This window comes from Theobroma cacao, chromosome 8, assembly GCF_000208745.1.
Source record: "Theobroma cacao cultivar B97-61/B2 chromosome 8, Criollo_cocoa_genome_V2, whole genome shotgun sequence".
NCBI lineage: Eukaryota > Viridiplantae > Streptophyta > Magnoliopsida > Malvales > Malvaceae > Theobroma > Theobroma cacao.
In genome coordinates, this window is record NC_030857.1 from 53,938 (window position 1) to 75,956 (window position 22,019).

At 36.8% G+C, this 22,019-nt stretch overlaps 4 protein-coding genes across 4 annotated transcripts; 1 reads left to right on the forward strand and 3 right to left on the reverse strand.

Annotated features, from left to right (window-relative positions):
- Positions 1,121–6,704, reverse strand: LOC18591136 (protein DCL, chloroplastic). Its single transcript, XM_007017082.2, has 3 exons — positions 6,339–6,704; positions 4,988–5,102; positions 1,121–1,521 (listed from the first exon to the last, which is right to left on the reverse strand). Exons 1-3 carry the CDS (start codon positions 6,644–6,646, stop codon positions 1,351–1,353), a joined length of 594 nt encoding a protein of 197 aa, XP_007017144.2. The 5' UTR covers positions 6,647–6,704; the 3' UTR covers positions 1,121–1,350.
- Positions 8,593–10,780, forward strand: LOC18591137 (F-box protein At1g47056). The gene has a single exon (XM_007017083.2). It carries the CDS (start codon positions 8,942–8,944, stop codon positions 10,541–10,543), a length of 1,602 nt encoding a protein of 533 aa, XP_007017145.2. The 5' UTR covers positions 8,593–8,941; the 3' UTR covers positions 10,544–10,780.
- Positions 13,508–17,435, reverse strand: LOC18591138 (mannose-P-dolichol utilization defect 1 protein homolog 2). The gene is made up of 8 exons (XM_007017084.2): positions 17,112–17,435; positions 16,621–16,774; positions 15,805–15,877; positions 15,610–15,676; positions 15,334–15,393; positions 14,471–14,531; positions 14,314–14,355; positions 13,508–13,885 (listed from the first exon to the last, which is right to left on the reverse strand). Exons 1-8 carry the CDS (start codon positions 17,256–17,258, stop codon positions 13,782–13,784), a joined length of 708 nt encoding a protein of 235 aa, XP_007017146.2. The 5' UTR covers positions 17,259–17,435; the 3' UTR covers positions 13,508–13,781.
- Positions 18,002–19,739, reverse strand: LOC18591139 (protein SRC2). The gene is made up of 7 exons (XM_007017086.2): positions 19,657–19,739; positions 19,461–19,565; positions 19,222–19,348; positions 19,049–19,120; positions 18,919–18,964; positions 18,528–18,813; positions 18,002–18,279 (listed from the first exon to the last, which is right to left on the reverse strand). The coding sequence occupies exons 1-7, from the start codon at positions 19,697–19,699 to the stop codon at positions 18,245–18,247; spliced, it is 714 nt and encodes a 237-aa protein (XP_007017148.1). The 5' UTR covers positions 19,700–19,739; the 3' UTR covers positions 18,002–18,244.

Here is a 22,019-nt window from a genome sequence, read left to right on the forward strand (position 1 = left end):
GACCCAGTTGAAAGAGATGGTGGATCTCTGTTTCTTCAATCTACAAATCCATAATTAGTTAAGTATATAATCACACTGAAAAGCAGCTTGAGACTTGAGACAATTAAATAGTATTAAGATAAACTAAGCTACTTCAAAAGCTATAAACACATGCTACTTGACTTGAGGGATATCACATCTTGCTTCAACAGAGCGTGCTTTGACCATGGAACATCTACATAAAGAAACAAATGTCTATTTGTCTTCTAAAACGACCCACATTCATGCAGACAAATATTCAGAGTCCGCCAATGGTGTTATCCACCATTTTGACTAACAACAATAACAACTGGACAAAAAGCACCGGCTGAGCTTGACTGCTTTGACTGGAAAAGCCCAGTTTCAAGCCTCCAACTACTGCAAAGAATTTTTGGTGGCTGTGCCACCATCACCAGTAAGAAGATCAAACTTCTCAATTATTAATTTATAGGAACTCGAAATTGGTCCTTGGCGAAGAGGGCACTTGCACTCACTGGCCCATCACACGTTCGATCATTGATTCACACCACCAGTGAGGTGGTGCAAGGTGGTTTCAAACATTTCTTCTTTTATGCGAAATGTATTGAGCACCGAGGACCCTTTGTTACCATCTGATGTAACCCACCAGAGAAAACAGTCACTAGACATACGGTGAAAATGAAACAAATTCATCATTCTTCGACCTCCAAAGATGGAGAAGTGGATACTAGACTACTCGAGAATGTATTCTCATCGGGGATAAAAGCTTGCAGGAATACCCCCTCAATTCTCCGATAGCTATGATGAATGATGCACGTTGACTTCTATTATGGCATTTGAACTGCTACAACTGTGGCTAGAAGCGTTTAATTCTCATTGCTTGTTCACACTCCTTTTCTTCTAACATGTAACTCTAGGCGTTCAACCTTCAAAGATACCAGAAAGTTCTTCGAGAGAAATTAGACCATTCTGTTGTCTAACAAGCTCTCGAGACAAGTTCTGGACCTACAATAAAGTGCTTTGGAAATAACTTTATATATAAGCCCGGACTTAAGGCTCTCAAGAAAAGCTTGTTCCTACAACATAAACAAAGACAGACAAGGCCAGCCGAAAAGCAGATAGATGCAAGTCAACAAAGTGAGGTTCATTTCAATCATTTTCCTTGTCCTCGTTTATAAACAAACATGAAGCGCCGGTCAAGAATCACCTATTTCATTGACAATTATAGATCAAGGCTATATATAGGTCACTGACACAATTTGAGAATCTCTCTACCCAAAAAGAATATTTAAACATCTGCAGTGACACCAAAATCGTAGTTGAACACTGATATTAAAGTTAACTTTTCACATTTTAGCCACTACCACGTTTAAAATGTTTTCCAATAAATCTTTCTGCATGGGATGGGTACTTATCTCGAATGTATGCTCGGAGACACTTTTGGTATGAGAAATCTATCCATCCACCATCAGTTCTAACAACAAAGAGACACCTTGAGTGTCTAAATTGTGGATGCCGATCAACCTTCAAAGAAGGAGATAAACCACATTATTAGTTTGTTCTCAAAAGCCAATACAAATTTATGCCAAAAACATCTCAGAGAATATAGCGATCTACAAATTGAAGGCAACACTGTGCTAGCTCAGTTGCATCCAACCACAATAGCTACTGAACAATAAAACAGTATTCACTTTGATCAGTAATAGATACCAAATTAGCAGGCAGATGAAAAAAGTTGATTCCATGTCACAATAATAGAGGTAAGAATAATATCAGTCAAAAGGTTACATGTTGATCTATGTGCACAACAATTGCATACAAACACAAGGACAGACAAACATACATGCCTCTCTTGGACGACATTAACAGCACAACAAAAAAAAAAGGAAATGAAAGAAAATTCAGATATGAGCAAATCCCAAAACTTGATATAAGGAAACAAACTAAGTAATTTAAATCATTGATAAAAATTTTAGGACAAGCACATAAGGGCAGCTGATTGAACTAAGACCAAATGGCATCCATTCAAGCTGAAAAGATTTGGGTGCTAGTCAAATTTCTAAGCATGGGAAAGTTTGAGCAACCTAATTTGTATGGTTTTAGTAAAATGTGTATTTCTTAAACATATGAGTGTGACAAGAGCAACCTAATTAGTATGTTTAGCCAAGGCCACTCAAAACTCTACATAGATAAGCTCAGCCTTATTGAGCCCCTCATAAAGGACCGTATCTGTAACTTATAATTAGAATTAGAAAGATTTCTTCCTCTATTTTGAAATTGCTTCTTTAGGCAAAATTGAGGGAGAGAGAGAGAAAGAAGCATGTAATGCAATTAACTAGCTAAAAATGGTGCATGATATAAATAGGGGCAGAGTGTTAATATGTGAAATAATTAACACCCTAAAACCAAGTGTTTGTCTCAAAAATGCTGGGAAGCTTCTTCGAAATGGAAGAACAATAAACAAAACTGTTGACTCCATATGTTTTGAATGATAACAAAGCATTCCTTATTTATTAATGTCTAACTTTATTACTTAAGTGTGAAGGATATAGTTTAATTCTCCTAACAAATCTATTAATTAAAGGCAAGTCAAAATTCTTACTAAATTTTATGAAAAGTTAATTAGTTAAAGGAAAAAAAGAAGGAAATGATTAGTGAAGACAGAACTTTAGTAACTAATTAACATATAGCCTTAATCAATTAAGGTATAACTGAGCGTTGGGTAAAAGCAAGACACAAAAGTTGTAATCAGTTAGCACCAGGCTTAATTGATTAAGAAGGTGTTGGAAGTTGAAAACAGAGACATGCTAATCGGTTAAGGAATTGGGCTAATCGGTTAAAGCACAAGACTTTAAAACCTTCAAGCACTAAAATCAAATTTGAAAGAAAGGTTGACTGTTGAAGGAAGCCCAGATGAAGAAATTCAAAAATAAAAAAATTTCTAATTGATTAAAATTGATTTTCATCGTTTAAGGTTGAAGGAAGTGAAGACTCAACCAGTTAAGGGAAGAGCTAACAAATTTAAGGAAAACTGCTGTATGGAGAAAAATGAAAACAGAAAGGTTTTAATCGATTAAAGCCTTCTCTAACTAGTTAACACAGTGTACACAGCTGCAAGACAATACAAGACAGAGAAGCTGTAATTGGTTAGAGCTTGTCTACAACCAGTTAACCAAAATCTATCTACCAATTTGAATTTAAACACTAGAGGACAAAATAACGGCTAGAATGGTATCAAAGTTGTTCCTAACAGCTAGAATCTATCTTGAACAGCAAAATCTATCTTCCCACGTATAAAAAGAAGGTCTAATGGTCAAAGAAGCAAGGGAGTGAAACACCAAAAGCCATTTTATCAAAAAGCCAAAGAACTTTCACTAAAAACACTCGTTCTTCATTTCTATTTCTGAAAAAGTATTTGACCTTGATTGTAATCTTTCTAGATCTGTGAAGGTGATCAGTTGTACTTCTTTTTCTTATTTTTCTTGAGAAATTAGAGTGTGGAAACCATTCTAAAGTATAATGTAAGTGATAAGAGCTTGGGTTAGAAGCTCACCTTGTAAAAGCTTAGTGAAAACTATCAATTCTACTGGTATAATGAAGTTGGGTTGAAAATCCTTGATTGGGAGATCAAGGTAAAGAGTATAGGTCAAGAGTACCGAACCACTATAAATACTCTTGCATTATCCACTTCTCTCTACCTTTCCTTACTTGGTGTCTTTTAATTCTAACAAATTCTAAACCTTCCTTTCTCTAATTGTACAAGCTCAAAAGTGCTAACCTTAAAATTGTTAGTGCTATTCACCCCCCCCTCTAGTACTCCAACGAGACCAACAAAAACCACCATCGCATTTGCTTCTATGTACATGTGCATACGCTTTGAAACTTTTTTTTTTTTAGTTTTAGCCTCTAAATATTTGCTAACAAGAAATATAACTTTTCCAGATATTGTCCGGTAAATGTCATTTTACTAAGCATGCAACATTGTAAAAAGAAATCCTTCTTCTGATCCTTAAGGTCTATGATCATCCAGGCATAAATGAATATTTCTACAACTATCCTTACTCTCCACAAGTTGATGCCAACTTTGTGGACAAGCAAAAGAAAAGCAAAATATATTAAACTTCTTGCTTGAGTATGAATTATGTAATTAGCAGTCCAAAGCCAAACGCCTGAAGGACACAAGTCATAATGCAAAAGTATGCGAATAATACACAATGCATCTATTCACCACTCACCAGAGCAAGAAGGCCGAAAACACATGTTTCTCAATTTTCAAAAAACTAGAGATCATATCATCAGAAGTATAAAGATAAAACATGTTAATTACTTTATTTCAGAAGTTAATGAAACTCTAAGTACTACTTTACATTTAGTGGGAATTCATGCCTCTAAAATAAGGATTACCAACCAAAAATTTCAAAACTTATTTGAGATAACCCAAGCCCAAAACATGGTAGAACTAAATGCATTGCAGTAAAGTCAAGTTCTCCACATACATCGCATAGTTTGCAAGATATCACACCAATTATAAAAGAAAAAAGATTAAGGCTCCATTTGTTTCATAACTTGTTGTTTTTATGAAAATGAAGCCAAATAAAAAATGAATAGCAAACAAAAGGCAAATAGAAAAAAGTAAAAGCATTAACCAAGTAGAGCCTAAGTAAAACAAGATCATTAATGGATCAATGAGCCACAAAGTAGAAAACCACAACTGAACTACAAGGGACAGAAAAAACTGCTTATACTTGCAATAGATTTAGTCATACAAGTAAATTCATAGCATATGGAAGTAAAGGAACTCAAAATTTTTAATCATCTTCAATATTTTAAGTTTATATTAGATATTCTCTGCATATGCAGCTTCTAAATTGGTCTACAAAGCAGACTTACCATGGAATGACTGTAAACTGCAGCCATTACACATGTTTGATTCTATAGCAACTCAACCAAAACACTTGAAAACCCCAAATGAATGCCAAAAAACACTCACCATAATAGAATCAAGTCCACATCCAATTTTATCTTCAGAATGTGGATGATGAGAAAGAAGCTTCTCTACCACAGTTTCCTCGTCTTCAACGGTTAAACGTTCCCCATCCATATACCTAATGGTAGGAAAAATAAATAGAAGGAAGAATCATAATGATAAGCTGACTATAAAGTATCTCCAAGTTATCTGTTAGCTTGATTTTCGATCAGAGGTATAAATCATAGGTTCTATGGTCTTAATTTTATTCACAATTTCAACAAATGTAGTTCGCTCACTATTTTGGAGAATATTTTTCATAAAAAAACTCAAAAGAATGTCATAAGATGTGCAAAAATATCTGCAGCTCCAGTGTAACTACTTAGGTCTTGAAAATTGATAAGACACTTCTTTTATGTTTTTCTTTCTCTCTATTACTAATTTGGGTAAATAGTGGAACTCCATGTATCATGTATTTCTATGTTTTATGTTTAATATATACATGAGCTATTAACAATTATGGACATTCATAAATACAAAATTTCCTTGATAAGAGAAGCTAATGTCGGATAATTATGGGATGTTAGTGGCAGGGTTTTGAAGGGAGATGCAAGATGATGAGGCAACATTTAAGTACACTTTGATTAACACCACTAGACTCTGCATTCCTACCAGAACAACTTCTTTTAAATAGGATTGGCAAGTATAATTCTCATTGAAGCAAGTGACGATAAAAATCATACTTTCGAATCATAAGTTACCATATTTAAACAAAATTTTAGAGCATTAGAAGATTTTATCACACAAGATTAAAAAAAAGCTCTTACAGTAATGGGAAAAAAGAAACAGCAATAGAACCATGCCAAGCTTGATCATGCAAAAGTACAAATGCAGGGCTTCATTCCCCTCATATTAGCAAAGGACTCGGAATACAAATTTCCATACTAACAGAAACCTTTCAACTTACCTTCTCTAAGACTCATATATGAGTTTATGAAGCAATCCTAACCTACAAGCCTTTGAACAATGTCAGAACTTAAATTGAAACTACTAGTCAGTAACAACGAACTAAAGCAACAATCTCTCTCATCATAAACAACATAATTGACATATTTCAGTCATTATGAAATTTGTTAGAAATTCAAGTCAACACGAACATGGATATGCGACTACTCTCCTTTACGTCTTTAGAAATGCAAGTTGCTTTTACTACTTGCTTTTTCTTTTTCTTTTTTTTTTTGGTGCTAAAATGCAACACTAATTCCAACATAATTGTTCCATCAAAAACGTATCATATTACTAGTAAATATTCAAATGTCAAAGTAACTGGACCCTGAATAAATAAAAGGAATAGGGCTAGGGCTCAGAGACTGACCTATCAGAGTGAAGAATCTCTTTAGAGAGCGAAATGATAGGCTCGATATCTCGAAGAATCTCTTCCTCTTTATCCTTCCATTTCCTGTAATCCGGATCATCCCATCTATGGTACTTGGGCGGCTCCGTCACGCTCAGCACCGTACTACTCTTCTCCGCAGAGGATACCTCCTCTTCGTGTCCAGCCGACTCTGCGGCGGCGCACCAAGGACGCCGCGGGGCCGATAGGAGTCTGGCAGCGAGCCGATTATAGTGTTGCAGCCGAAGCCGGAGCAGCGGAAAGCCTTTAAGAAGCAGAGGAGCGGCCATGAGAGAAAAAAGCGTTTCTGAGTGAAGAGTGTGGTCGAGGAACTGAGGATCACTTTAGTGGTTGCTTTTGGAAGGGATCGAGTCGAAACGGCGTGGTTTTAAATGATGTGGGCCACGTTGGGACTGGAATTTTCAGTTTTTGACGTGCCTGAAATTAATTTACCTGCGTGTGGACTTTGGAGGGTTGTTGGGTTGGGCCATATATTCGCTTTAGCTTGGTGGTGTTGGGCATGGTTCGTTCCTAATGGGGTGGAATGTAGTTTTCAAATTTTTAAATTTCAAAAAGGGTACCAATCCAATCACTCTACAATTTTTTATAGAAAATGGGAGTAGGTGCTTTTGGGTTGTTCTTGGACGAATTTAAAATACATGTTGAAGATTTGAGAAATCTTACAAAATTGTACATGAAAATAGCTTCTTTCTCTTTTATACATTTTATTTTCAAACACAATAATTTATTCATTGAATATAAATAATATAGTGAAAAATATAATACGAAAATTTGAGATTATAATGACTAATGCTCGATTGTAATACAAAAAATGGAAATAATAATATCATGTTAGTCCCCATGCCATCATTGACATTAATAATTATCCAACAATGAAATTAGTGTAGAGTTGAGAGGTAGCTCAAAATCAGGAATAAGTAATAGGATTACTCCACAAATTGTTTATTGAATCTTGTGTTGACTAAAACTATCAACTTATACGCTTGCATTTTGAATTGCAATCCATTGATTGATTAAAAATAGATGCAATGGGGTGATTGATATTTTCAATTATTCAAGGAATTCAAACAATAGCGACTTTTTAAATGTAATTAACTATCAAAGATCTAAAATAAATTTTGAATACACTACTACTATTACTAGTAGTAATACATTTTCAATCGTATTGAAAATGGCTGGCAGGTCATCTGCATCCCACTTTACATAGTTTTTTTGTCCCTCAATTTGAATTTTAAATTTTCTCGTAGATAACCCAATCATGAAAAGATATACTAACTGCTTCATTTTCTTTTTCCATCTTTTTTCATTTTTGATTTGATAATATAAAGTATTATTGAAAATTCTCTTCCAAATTTTATCATTAGCGAGATTTTACCTGTAATTATTCATTATTATTATTATTCATATGAAAACAAGAATCTCATTCGCAAATTGAACTTACGATTATTGTATATATTTTATCGAGTAACATGAAAATGTTTGGATATTCTTTGTCTTTTTGCTCTCAACTTTTGTAGTGATAGACATGCACACAGCTCTCAAAATCTTCCATACGATATTTATTTATTTATTTATTTTATTAAGGTAAGGTGCAATGGTTACGGTAACTGAGTTGGGGGCTGAGAGCATAACAGCTGGCGCTTTTAGATTGGCTAGTCAAGGGATTTGGATGGGAGTATTTAAAATTGTTTGGGATAATTTTGAATTGTTGAGCACATTTGTAACATTTCCCATTAAACTGGGGACCATTTTTGCCGATTAAATAAAAAAATTATTGTTTCTTTGATGAAATATATTTATAATTTTTATTTTTTTATGAAATTTAATCTTTAATTTATAAGTGAGTTACGTTAAATGTAATAGAAATTAATGGATCAAAAAAGTGATGAAGAAAAGTACACATACATAAATAAATGTTCGAATCTGAAGATAAACTTTGACATTACAGCAATTTATTCAATTGCAGGCCTTGATTAATATTCTCAATATAAAAGCCTTCCCTAACACCCACTCAGACGATACACGAAGATTCGTGTACAAAGCCGGAAAGAAAAACTAATTGTCTACAATCTAAGAAAAGCAAAAATTAAATATTAAAGATAATGCTCAGAAGAAGCCATCCCTTGTGCCCAACCTCACACTAATTTTGTTTATCCTTGGAATCATCTTCCGTTTGATTTTTTTTATTTTTATTTTCTTTCACTTTGACCCCATCAAGAACGAAACATCGGGGGTCGGCTCAAAAAACCTAGTATGAGGATGGGAACGGGGTATGAAAACTTACTAGTGGAGGAAGACTATTTTGTTCAGAGAAGGAAAGACGAAAGCAAACAAAGTTGAGAAAAGCCAAATGAAATCCGATTTTGAAGTCCGTCGTCTGGACATTTCCAAGAAGAACAAAACAGAAGAAGAGCCTGAAACGTGCTCCTGAGTTTACCTTTCCCTTAGTATTCCTCTACGGTCTTGCCCAGGATAATAACCCTGTGGCAGTTTCGTTTTTCGTTCTTCTTTTTATCTTTTTTTTTTTCATTTTCTTCTTCTTTGGGTTTAGCTAGTTGTCGTGGATGGGCCAATCAGCTTCGACGGCGAAACTCACGAGCCGTCGAGATTGCTACCATAGCCAACGGTCAAAGTCGAAATCAACGGCTCTGATCTGCCCGATGCAAGCTGAGGAAGCTGAAGATCTTGATCGAAGAAGCATAGATGGATTATCGGATTTCATCTCGGATCTACCCGACGAGTGCTTGGCTTGCATTTTTCAGTCTCTTAGTCCCGGTGACCGGAAACGATGCTCTCTCGTTTGCTGGAGGTGGTTAAGGATTGAAGGACAGAGCCGTCATCGGCTTTCCCTCAACGCCCAATCAGATCTGCACCCTCTGATTCCTTCCATATTCTCTCGCTTCGACGCTGTAACGAAACTGGCTTTGAAATGTGACCGGAGATCTGTTAGCATAGGCGACGACGCGCTTGTCCTAATCTCTGAGCGTTGCCGGAACTTGACTCGCCTTAAGCTCCGAACCTGCCGTAACTTGACCGATGCAGGCATGGCGGCCTTTGCTAAAAACTGCAGGGGCTTAAAGAAGCTCTCGTGTGGATCTTGCACTTTCGGAGCTAAAGGAATGAACGCCGTGCTCGACAACTGTCCAGCTCTCGAGGAACTCTCTGTGAAACGACTTCGCGGTATTGTGGAAGGAGCTGCAGCTGAGCCGATAGGGCCGGGGGTGTCGGCGGCGGCGTTGAAAACAATTTGCTTAAAAGAGCTTTATAATGGACAGTGCTTTGGTCCGCTAATTATTGGTGCAAAGAATCTGAAATCTTTAAAACTTTTTAGATGCTCTGGTGATTGGGATAAGCTTTTCCCTCTCATAGTAGATCACGTCACAGGTATGGTAGAGATCCATATGGAGCGGATCCAAGTCAGCGATGTCGGTCTCGTGGCGATATCCAACTGTTTAAACTTAGAAATTCTTCACCTTGTTAAGACCCCCGAGTGTACCAACGTTGGACTCGCAGCTGTTGCGGATAAATGTAAATTGTTAAGAAAGCTTCACATTGATGGATGCAAAGCGAATCGAATAGGCGATGAAGGATTAAACGCTGTCGCCAAATCTTGCCCTAATTTACAAGAACTAGTTCTTATTGGTGTTAATCCGACAAAGCTGAGTTTGGAAATGTTAGCTACGAATTGTCAGAATTTGGAACGGTTAGCTTTATGCGGTAGTGATACAGTTGGTGATGCGGAGATTTCGTGTATTGCTGTGAAATGTATAGCTTTAAAGAAGCTTTGTATTAAGAGTTGCCCTGTTTCGGATCATGGAATGGAAGCGCTTGCTAGTGGTTGCCCTAATTTGGTTAAAGTGAAGGTGAAGAAATGTAGAGGAGTAACTTCGGAGGGGGCAGATTGGTTAAGAGCAAATAGAGGATCGCTGGCGGTTAATTTGGATACAGGGGAACATTTAGATGCAAGTGCCAGTGATGGTGGGGCACAAGATAATGGAGTTGAGTTTCCTCCTGTGATGTCTGCTCAAATGGGAGCCCCTAGTATTGCTTCTAGCAGCACGGGTCGATCAACATCGTTCAAGTTGTTAGGACTTTTGAGTGGGAGGAGTTTAGTGGCTTGCACTTTGAGGAGGTTGGCAAGCAGTAATGGCAGTTCTCGGAGTTAATTTGGATGGAAGAGGCGAAGCGGCAATGAAAAAAGAGGAAAAAAAAAGCACTCTTGGTCTTGAACTGTTTACATTATTTTGTTGTAGTATCCGATTCTGCTGGTTGTGTATTTAATTCAATGATGTGTGCTGTTGATTGCCTTTTGAGTTGAATCTTCACCTTCAAAAGTGATAGTTTCTCTTATATCTTCCTATATTACTGTTCATTCAGTTTCAAATTCTTAGTTTCTTTATTTAGCCAACTCTCTACGGCGTTTTTTTCCTATTTTATTTGTTGCAAATATAATTATCCTAAATGGAATTTGAAAGAAAGGCATCCTGATATATATAGTTGGATCTGTGTGTTATTAGCTTCTGACTCTTTTGATGTATATTGAGTATGAGTGCATGATAGACGTATGCCCAAGTGCTACTTGTTATATTATGTAGGAGATGTATTTTTGTTGGGAACTACTTGATTGGACAATTTTCAGCATCAAATTGTTGAATATCAGGAAAATAATGATAGAAGTTTTCTGTTGTCCAGTCAATATATCGTCTGTTGCTGACCAAAGATAGAAGAGGGTTTCGAACATGACTAAAGGTAGAAGTCAGGAGTTAGAACCAAGTTGGACATTCTGATCTGCAATTTGCATTTTTATGCAAGTAAAAGCTGGGCTTCAAACATGGACGCCATTTTGATTCTTTGGAAAATGTAGTCTTCTGATGAGAAAAGGTATGATAGGTAGATTTTATGAATGCTATTGTTGTATGGCATTAGTAAATTCTCTGATGAATGTTTTTGTAATTTCTGTGTGAATGACTATTATTTATTGCTTTGTTGCTTTATGGGCCATTTTTTTATGGTTTGTGATGCTTCTGCTTGATTTTATTTTGCTATGACTTACTGATCTGCAATATTAAGTAGTTTTATTGGTTGGAAACTGCATTAGGAAATTTATTGAGGACATAATATGATACATTGTGAGAGTGAGGAAATGTGAAATGATGGCAAATGCTGTCATGTGTTATCTTCTTTTTTTTTTTTTGAAAAGTTAGCTAGCATGTAATAAACTCTGCTCATTAACCAATACCTACTTGTGGTTAATTAATTTCATCTCACATTTAAGTATATGCACATGGAAAAAAGTAGTTAAAAGTGAGGAACTGTTACCAAATTACATTTGCATCATATACTTGCACTCTACCAAATTACATATGCATCATATAGTTGCTCTTTCTTTCTTTATCAATCCTAGCAGAGATGCTGAGAATTAATATTTTGTTTTTATTGATGGGGACACATAAACAGGTTTCTGAAATTTTTTACAATCTCTGGTTTTAGCTGTGCTTCTATAAATCTAGCCTGGAAATATTTCAATGATTATCAGCTTGTCTGGGTCATATTATATCTTGTCATCTCACATGAGGTACAGCAAGAAAACACATCATGATCAATGGAAAAATACAATTAGGCATATTATACAGATGCCATCAGCAAAGCTCCAATTTAATCAGGTGGGAGGTTTATGATTTTTGAGGCCAACTGCTTGGTTGATCGCCTCCCAACTGAGTCAGATTTCGTGAAGTCCACAACTCTTTACCGAGTGCTCCTGTAGTTTTGTTGGTGTTTGTCACAGCCTATTGTGAGGTACATTTACCCTAGTCATCCATTTGTCCTAGTTAATTTTATTATAGCTAAATTTGAGTACATAGTATGTCACCCATAACTAGATTGTGATAATCTTAAACTTATTTTAGTATTGCCAAGAAAGTCGATTTTCTCCGAGGTATAGTCTACATTACCCTTAAGGCTGCCGAAGGATAGAAGGGAACAATATAATTTATTCAGTTGGAAGCTAATTATATATCCTGATAGGTATATGAATCTCTGAGTGCATGGGTGAATACATATGTATACATTACATACATCCTTTAGTCCCTTTAAACATATAATATATTGCTTGTGAGTGTTGAAGTCTATAAATAGAGATTGGGTTGGAAATTTATGAAATGTAATTGGAGAAACTCTGATAATATTGTATGAAGATTTTCCTGGTGTGTTTCAAAGCAGACTCCCTGTTTTCTTTTGTTTTCTCTATGATAAATAGTGTGCTAACAGTATCTGATGATGACCATTTGGTTCCAGGGACAGGCATGTCCTGGTTCTAGGAAGTGGGTGTTTAAAAAGATTCAGTGCCCCACAAGTTTCAAGTTGCGTGTTTAGGGTAGGCGGGAATTTAAGTTAGGAAGAAAATTTGAAGCTAGGATTGAGTATTCAAGAAAATGTTTGTCGGGGTGGTAGAGGGGCTTTAGGTCTACAAGTCTTGGAATGAGAAGAGTTGGCATGCCCACCGCCCCGTAATTCCAAATCGTGAGTTGTTGTCATCTTTTGAATTCATATCCATCACAGAAGAAACAAAATTCCAAAACCTGGCTGTCAGGACCGGTTTGATTTGGAGCTGAAAGTCTCATCCCTCACGTTCCGGAGAGCGGAGGCTTTGCTTTTGAAAGCAACTGGAAAGGTTGACATTATGTAGTGCTTTTAATGTTTCGATTGAATGATATTGATATCTGGAATAGTGGAATTCCTAATATTTCCAAAAGCATTATTTATCTAATCACGCAGTCTAAAATTGACTTTTTATCTAACCATTTTCTTCCTGACGAAATTTGTTCTCGACTGACTGAAAAAGCATTGTTGCTTGCATGCATACCTATTATCTTAAAGATGGAGATAACACGACAAAGCCACTCTATATTGTGTAGTTGACCGCTAACTAAAACTAATGAACGCACCTACGCATAATGTGTAGAGTGTAGACCGTCACCATTCATCCAAAGATTCCCGTTCCGTTCGTCTGATGATACACAGTGAAGATCCAGATCCATAGAAATGAATGCGTACCCGATTTACAATGACATACATGATTCATACAAGCAGAATGACGCAACAAAATATAAAAAATAAAAAAGAGAAGCAAATTAAGTATTAAGATTCTCATTCAAAAATACCAAAAAACCAAAAAAAAAAAAAAAGAGAGAGAAAAGAGTGTAAATTGATTTCACTAAAATCTCAAGTGCATCTTCAAGACTATCAAATTCATAGCGTTGGTAACATCAATTGAAACTTCAATACATCCAATGATCACAAGAAGAGGGATACTTTGCTTCCCCTTGAAACACTTTGTTTACCTACCGACCGCACCATCTCAACCTTTTACTGAACCATAGTCTTTAACTACAACATGCTATCCTTTTACTTCACTTTCTTCTCCTTCTGGACTTGTGGCTTTTGATATATAATAATTTGACTCAGGATTGTGCCATTTGTCAGGATACCAAGTACAGAGCCCAGAATAACTTCAAAGGAGTCAAGGACAGCGAAATGCACAATCATATATATGATAAATAAGCAAAAAACTAGCTCATAAAAGCTCACAAGGGAAATAGAAACGGTTCAGAGAACAGTGTGCATGCAGTTTTTCATAATATAGCATGTTTAGTTATGAGTTTATATAGTAAAAGAACTTCGCAACTGTCGAAACCTATCTTCTGTGAAAAAGGAAGAGAAAAGGCCTAGGAAAGAAACAGATTGCTTCTGAAGAGAAACAGATAAAGAAGAAATTAGAAGTGATGGTTAATAGATAAATCTAAATAACAGTTTTAGAAAGATGAAACTATCTTTTTCCTCTCTTTTTTTTTTAAAAAAAATTATAACTTCAGTTTTAACCATACACATTGAATAGATTGGCTAAAATAATCAAAACTTAAAAAAAAAAAAGGAATACCACTCGTTGGTGCTTTTTCCTGGATGCTGGTAAATACTCTCACTGCAAGAGAAAAACATCAATCGAACTTTCTTAGCTTCTGCCTCGCCATTGGCACAGATCAACACTACCTCTTTCAGCAGATACACCTATAGTTCTAAAAACAATATCTACTTACCAAGGGAGCCACCAGAATTCATTAAGCATGTTAAGAAGCTCAGCTCCCCAGTGCTTTTGTTCTGCTCAAAAATAATTTTCATTAACAGCATTAGAGAATTAGCTAAAAGCAAATTAGATTTGCATATAAATAAAAAAAATCACAGAAGAGGGACATGCCAATCAGACAGTAAGCAGAACAAACAGAATAACCCATTATCATCTTGTGGAAACTGACCAGACCATCGTTAAGCCATTTAAGTTCCCCCTAAGAAAATTAGTTATCTATCTAGTTAAATAAAGCACTTTACTAGATAGATTTATTCGGTTAAAGAAGTTTGCTGAATCTACGAAAGAAAGGAGCATCTTTATTTTACTTGGCATGGTAATAACTAGCTATGATCTCCTTTTATCAAAGGAAAGAAAAAAAAAGAACCTTTTCTTTATCACTTGATGCAACTGTGCAATCAAACAGCTGAGTATTAATGGCCTCCCACCATCCTACACGGTACTTTTCTACCATAACAGCAGTAGATCAAGGCAGGCAAAATCACAGCTAGAGACAATGAGTCTGTACACATTACAATATTTACATAATTTAAGGGTTACAAAATACCATCTCCCTCCAGTGGGCACACATGCATGCACACGTACAAACAGGCAAGACAGGAATCATCTTGTTATACAGATCTAAAGGTGGTTGTAAATATAGATACGAAAAGGGTTTACAACTTCCTTCCCTTTAATTAATAACGGAATTGCTGAATCCATAGCAATTTTGAAAACCAAAATGCTGGTTACTTAATTATATGAAACTTGAATTAATAAATTTGTACAGTTTAAGAGCAGAATTGAAAATTTGTGTGGAACACGAGTTATACTTACAGAAAAGTTCTTCCATATCTGAGGGACCCTGGCAATGAAAAATATTGCATGCTGGGATGCCTGTAGCAGGTCATGTCCATGTCAAAATAGTATGTCATAAAAACTCTTATGATTGAAAAATTAAGCTTCTAAAAATTAGGTCACAGATATCTGATTGTAATACCATCTTCATAACCACATGTAGAAACCAGGAAAGAAAACATAGAAGAAAGGAAGAGAGTAGGTACGTGACAATATTTTCTAAATAAATAATGGACAGTAAAAATTGCTACTTACATATAGAGCTTCAAAAAGAATAGGATCAATTTGACCAGCTAAGACTGTTGGTGCTACAGCACAATATCTGAAATACCATCATGTTAAGGAAACATATACATATTTCTCACCTTCCTGCAGATTACAAGTTAAAATGCAAACTCCAAAAAACAAAAAGAAAAAAGGCAAACATAATAGAGAAAGCAAGCAGGATACAGTAATGCCCTGATCCACGTAAAGATACCCACAGGTTGTGAAAAGTAGTAGATTATAGCAACTAAAATTAGTGCTGTAACAGAAGAAAAGATATGTCAGAAATTTAAGGATGCAATATCAGTTTTTCAAAATATGAAACAATAATTGTATGAAAGTGAAAATGCTAAACCAACCAGAAGATGAACAGGGAACTTGGTCTGTGAAGATATGAGGTTTGCTTCACATTTCAGAACCAGGAGGATTAACCACCTCTGGAAGCTATTCTGGCTGGTTTTGATTATCACATATGCACAATATAATGTATATTAATTTCTAAATTCTGCTTCTTCTAATTTATCTTGCAAACATGCAACCATATACACACTCATGCATGCGTGCACATGCACCATATAACATAAAGCAGCAAAGGAAATGGGAAAGGTGCAAAGGCAACACGAAATTGGTTCATGATTGCAAGAGATGAATATGCATATCATACAAAACAAATCAAGTTTTCAGTGGCTTAATTTGTATAAATTGTTTTCAGTCCAAAATTCAGGTTTGGGTAAGAATGCCGGTTCATAATCCTGCTTATAGTCCAACCTAGAAATAGTTAATTCCAATGCATGCAATCCTGCATAACAAGACCGACTAAAACAATTTCCTTCAGCAAGGATCAAATGGCATATCACACCTAGCTGACAGTCAAGTAACAAACATGCACTCTCCAACATATTTTTGGAAACCTCAGCACGATTTCATGGATCCTTATACCCCACAAGAAAGAAGTTCTAGTAACATGCGAAATCACAGAAAAACAAAAATTGCTAGACTTACCTTGGATCAAAAGAAATGCCAACTCTCCAAAAGCTGAAAAGGGTAGTCCTTTATGAAGGCAATATGCCAAAGCAATGGTATAACCAACTACTTCAAGCTCAAACGCTACAACGCTAAGCCCTCTAACACTTCTATGTTTCAAAATTTTTAATATCTGCAATGGTTACAACAATAATAGCATTGTGACAAAGTTGAAAAGATCAAGTAACACATTTATAAGAAAAGAGATATATTGATCTCAGTAGAGAAATCACATGAAAGTTCATTAATTGATCTCGTATCTGCATAAAAATTCATTGCTTTACCAGGAAACTAAACGATCCGGTTAAATTTACCAATCAAAAGCTTTGGAATGTGGTATTTAATACCTGGGATCAGCGTGGAAAGATGAATTAATGATAAAAAATTTGATCTTTGAAAAGAAAAGAAAAAACCCCAAAGGCCAATTAAGTTAAATAGTGGTTTAGTAAAGAGAGAGAGAGATAGAAAACCTGAGGGAGTTTGACGGTGGTGGAAGCGGCGACGATGGCGTAGCCGAGGAGCTTGGAGATGAGAGGAAGCAAACAGTCCTTTGGAGGGAAATTGCCGTTTTTGATAGATCCAAGTGCGCACCTAAAATCGATTCCTAGGTAATCCATTTTCCTCTTGTTTGTTGTTCTGCTGTCTCTGCTCGCTGTTTCAAGCCCTTGCTTTTTAATTACGAAACAGAGCGGAGCAGGTGTGGAAACCGATGTTATTTAAGTGCTTCCCTTCATACGCTTGGGGAAAAGGAAAAAAGGCTCTATTTTTCATTTTAGGACAAGCAGGGCCCTAGGTTTCTTAGCTGCTGTTGTTATAATTATAAGTAAATTAGAGAGCTTGTTTTAATTAAACAAAAGTAGAATATTAATGCCTACGCCCTGCCCATTGAGTAAAGAATAAGTCAATCACATTTATAAGTTGATTAGATATACAAAATTATAATAAAGAGTTTTATCATGTTTATTCTACATTACATATTTTTTGTTTGACATAGAACTTTTTCCTTTGGAGTATTTGTACATATTTCATTTCTTAATTATGCTTCAAATCTTCCATATTGTCAGTTTTTAACACTTACGCTGAAGTGTGCAGTTATGGTTTGTTTGACCACTTCATGGGACATTAAATGAGCTAATAGAAAGGCTGAATTATGACCAAAAACAGTCCAGGGATATCTTGATCAACTTGGCCATATGCGTACTCATATTAATACCGGGCAGTCTAAATGGAAAAGTCAAATTGCTTGATCACCATTCATCTCACACAACTAATTGGTCATCGGTGTTCTATAATTTCATTTCCGATGCTTGAAAATACCACCAACTTGAGTAACAGGAAGCTGAATACAGCTACCACCAACTTGAGAAAACCACTTTTTATTGTCCACAATTGCACAGCAGAGTAAATTACAAGAAACCAATTTCGCAATATATAAAAAACAACATACAGATTCAAAAACGGAAATATGATCACCCAATGCAATAAAACTTTCCGCATACATCAGAATAATTACAAAGGCATTGTGGCTTCAAGCATGAATTCTTTTAGCTTCTGTTCATATGTAGACTTTTCTCTGCTTGCATGACATTAATGACAAAAGTGCTCAGTAGGGTGGTGGAGGATAGATTCCGGCCCGAGCTGTGGCAATAATCAAAATTCAGATAAAGCAACGGACAAACATGGAAATTTGGAGAATAATAATGGGATGAGATTCAGAGAGTGCCACAATCATAAACCCCACAAAGACTAAAGTTTCAAGATCTTGCATATTTGATCTTTAGGAATTAGAATGCATCAATCACACAGCAGCTTAAAAAGGGAATTGCATATATAATTACTAGCTAACAGAACTGTGAGAAAACACAGAATGAAGAAACAAAATGTACCTGGTGGGTAATAAGATGAGGCCTGAGGGAGAGGTGGGTATGTTTGTGGAGGATAACCTGCAGGAGGAGCCTGGGGAGAATAGCCAGCGTATGGAGATGGCGGATACGTTGCTGTACTAGTAGGATATGACTTGTAAGGAGATGGGGCAGCATATGGCAACGTAGCTGGGTAAGGAGCTGGAGGTGCCGCTGGTGCGTGACCATATGGTGAGACCTGGGTGAAGGGGGCAGATGGCGCATATTCTGGCATTGATGGAGCTAATTTTGCCTTGCATTGTTGAGGTTGCTACAATTGAAACCATGGTTATTTGGTCAGGTCTATATATTTATGTATGTATCCAACTGTAAGGCTAATGGTGTTCTGCAAGCACATGGAAACCAGGTAACTTACTGTGGCGTTAGAGTAGTGCAATATGAGTCTTACTTCTCCTGAATGCCTGTACCGAAAGAAATCTATCAGAGCTGTAAACAATGGCTGGGTCTTGGTGATAAAAGATTATACAAGCTTCTATTTAACTAACCTGCCAGTTTTGCTCTGAAGTGGCCAGGTGCAATCATCAAAACCTTGGGAAAGGGCTTTGTGGAGTTGAATCCTGTGAAACAAGACCACACATCAAGAACAACTCAGTTAAACTAGAGAGTTTAAAGGAAGTTAGTTTGTTCCTTTCAATAAAAACTACAGAGTGAAATTTACCTTCCACTGCCAATAAGATCATCAGCAACGAGGGTATTGCTGTTCCAAACCACTACATTCAACTCCCTGAGGCCTTCAATAAGTGTGAAAGTGAACTTCTCTTGGAAGGTAGGATTCTTACCTCCATCTAACCAAATTAGTTGGAAACGAGATTTGTTAATTTAGGAGCTTTACTTAGAAGATAATGTGCAGTTGCTGTCATATTAGCAGATTGGATGCCAAGAGAGACAGATATATACCTGTGCAGGTTTTGGTTCGGTACTTGGCACTTCCATATTCAAGACAGACATAAGGATCCTGTCTTGATATCCATTCCTTGTCTTCCAAGTTGTAACATCCAACAACTGCAAAGTAAATTAAACTCAGCGTGGGATACGTGTTAAAAAGTTGAGGATGGCGACTGGGAATAAGGCGCATCATATAAATGAATCATACCTGTAACCTCAAAAGGCAGGCCTTGGATTCCAGAGATGGACATGAATGCAAGTATGCAAGGACTGTGTGGTGAACAAAAAGCTGTGTCTTGAACAAAAAGCTGTGTCTTACCATGGAAATGGAAAAACTAGTACAAGTATTTATAGGGATGGAGGAAATAATCTCCCTTGCAAAGAGTTGACGAAACTGTTTTAGTCATCCTGGTAGCTGTATTAATCATGAGGCGCTTGAATTATTTATGGCAGATATCCATCAACTTGCCAAAGAATATCAGGTTTACACTCTAGTTGCTGAAACATATATAGAAAATGCGTAAAATAGTAATTTTTGTTTAATTAACACTCAAAAGTCAAAAGAAAGTAGGGTAAAAACCAGTTGGATCGAACGAACTATGACGTGGCAATCATAGTATAGTATGGTTACCCAAAATTCACTGAAAATGTGAACAGAGAATTGGATTTGTTATATTTATTCATATGTGTAATTAAGGAATTATAAATTTAATTGAAGGAATTGCAGCTCCGCTGGAAGTCGGGAAGGTCAATGGCTACATTAACGTTGAGATTATGGATTCAACTACAGGAAAGAAGGGGGCTTGCTCGTCGGTTGTCTTCCCCCAACGTTGACGATGAAGCGTTTCGACTTTCGAGCAAACTCATTCGAAGGGGGAAAAGTCAATGGGCACATTGTCAACATGCCAACTCAGTCTTGTTTGCCGATTCTGGTGATGATTGTTGACTTGGGTGATGTTTCGTAGGAATTAACTGGTTCATGCCTTATATCCTCTTCGTCTGCATGACCAATTCAAATCAAACCAGCCTCAGTGGGTAGATCTCTGTCTCAACTACCAATAGGAAGAGGACAGGAGCTTTGCTGATCGCATTTACTCGTTCGTTATGATAGAAGATGACATTTTTTAATGATTGTACGGGCACCCCTGTTTGATCTTGTTTGATTAGAGAATGAGCAAATAAAGAACATATTTACGTGTTTTAATTTCCAGAGTTGCCGATGAGTCACACAACACAGTGTACCAATGGCCCCGGCCCCCCTGGCCTTGCCGGCCTTCACCTTAACAGTCAATAATAAACTGCTTTTTCCTAACGCATAGGCATGGTCATGGTCCAACAACCCGTAAATGGTCCCACTTCACCAATCGCAAGCCTAGTCTGGGCCAAGAGTTGGCCATTTGACCCAAGTTTGATCCGATGTATTGAATGTGGGACTTGTTTGAACATGGGCCATTCTGGTGTAGGCTCAGTAAAAATTAAGCAGCCTAAAACTTGGCCTTCGCTTCTCCTTAGCAGAATTTCGGGCCGCTCGCAGAGGAAATCCTTCACTGTGTTTGGCGATGAGTAACTTAATTATTAGTTGATATCAGAAGAATTTTTCCATCCTTGCTAGAAGCAAAGAGTGGCATGCCAACGAATAAGAACCCGAACTAGAAATATTTAGTTATGTACCTAGAACCCTATTTCATCCTGTAGACACATAAATTAAAAAAAATAATAATAATAAATAAATTAAATAAATAAAATAATAATAAATAAATTAAATAATAAATAAATTAAATAAATAAATAATAATAAATAAATTAAATTAAATAAAATAAATAAATAAAATAAATAAAATAAATAAAATAAAATAAATAAAATAAATAAAAATAATAATAAAAAATCGGGATGGCTGGGCGTACGCCCAGCCATCCCGTCGCCTTCCCATCCCCCACCCACTACGCGTGAAGTGGGGGGCTCTGACCACCAACTCCAGGGGGTGGCAGAACCCCCCTCGCCGGGTTGTCCAAAAAATTGGACAACCCGGCTCTTTAAAAACCCTGCAAAAAAGAGAGAGAAACAGCAGTTAGCCACAAAAAGGGGAGAGAAAGAACAAAAAGAAAAAGAAGGAGAAAAGGGTGAGATCCGGGAGAAAAGGGAGAGGCCGACGGAAGGGGAGATCCGAGCGAAGAGAGAGAAATATCGACGGAAGGTTCAGATCTGAGCGAAGAAAGAGAGAGATCTGCCGGCAAGTAGGGAGAAGAGAGAGGGAGGTCGGCGAGAAGAGAGGGGAAGACACCGGCGCCGGCGGGGAGAGGAAGAGTTTTAGAGAGAAGGCAGAGGGAGAGGTTGGCTAGAGAGAGAAAAAAATGACAAAATGAATAAAAAAAGCTGAAAAGGGATTTTATACCCAGAGGAAGTACGCCTAAACGGCGCCGTTTCAGTGAAGTGAAGGATTCCAAGGGTCGACGCCTAAACGACGTCGTTTGAGGGAGTCTCCAGAGCCCAAAACGGTGCGTTTAGGAGAAGGCCAAGCAGACCAAGGAAGCGGGCCAGGCCGACCTCCGCGCAGCCCAGACCACTTGGGCC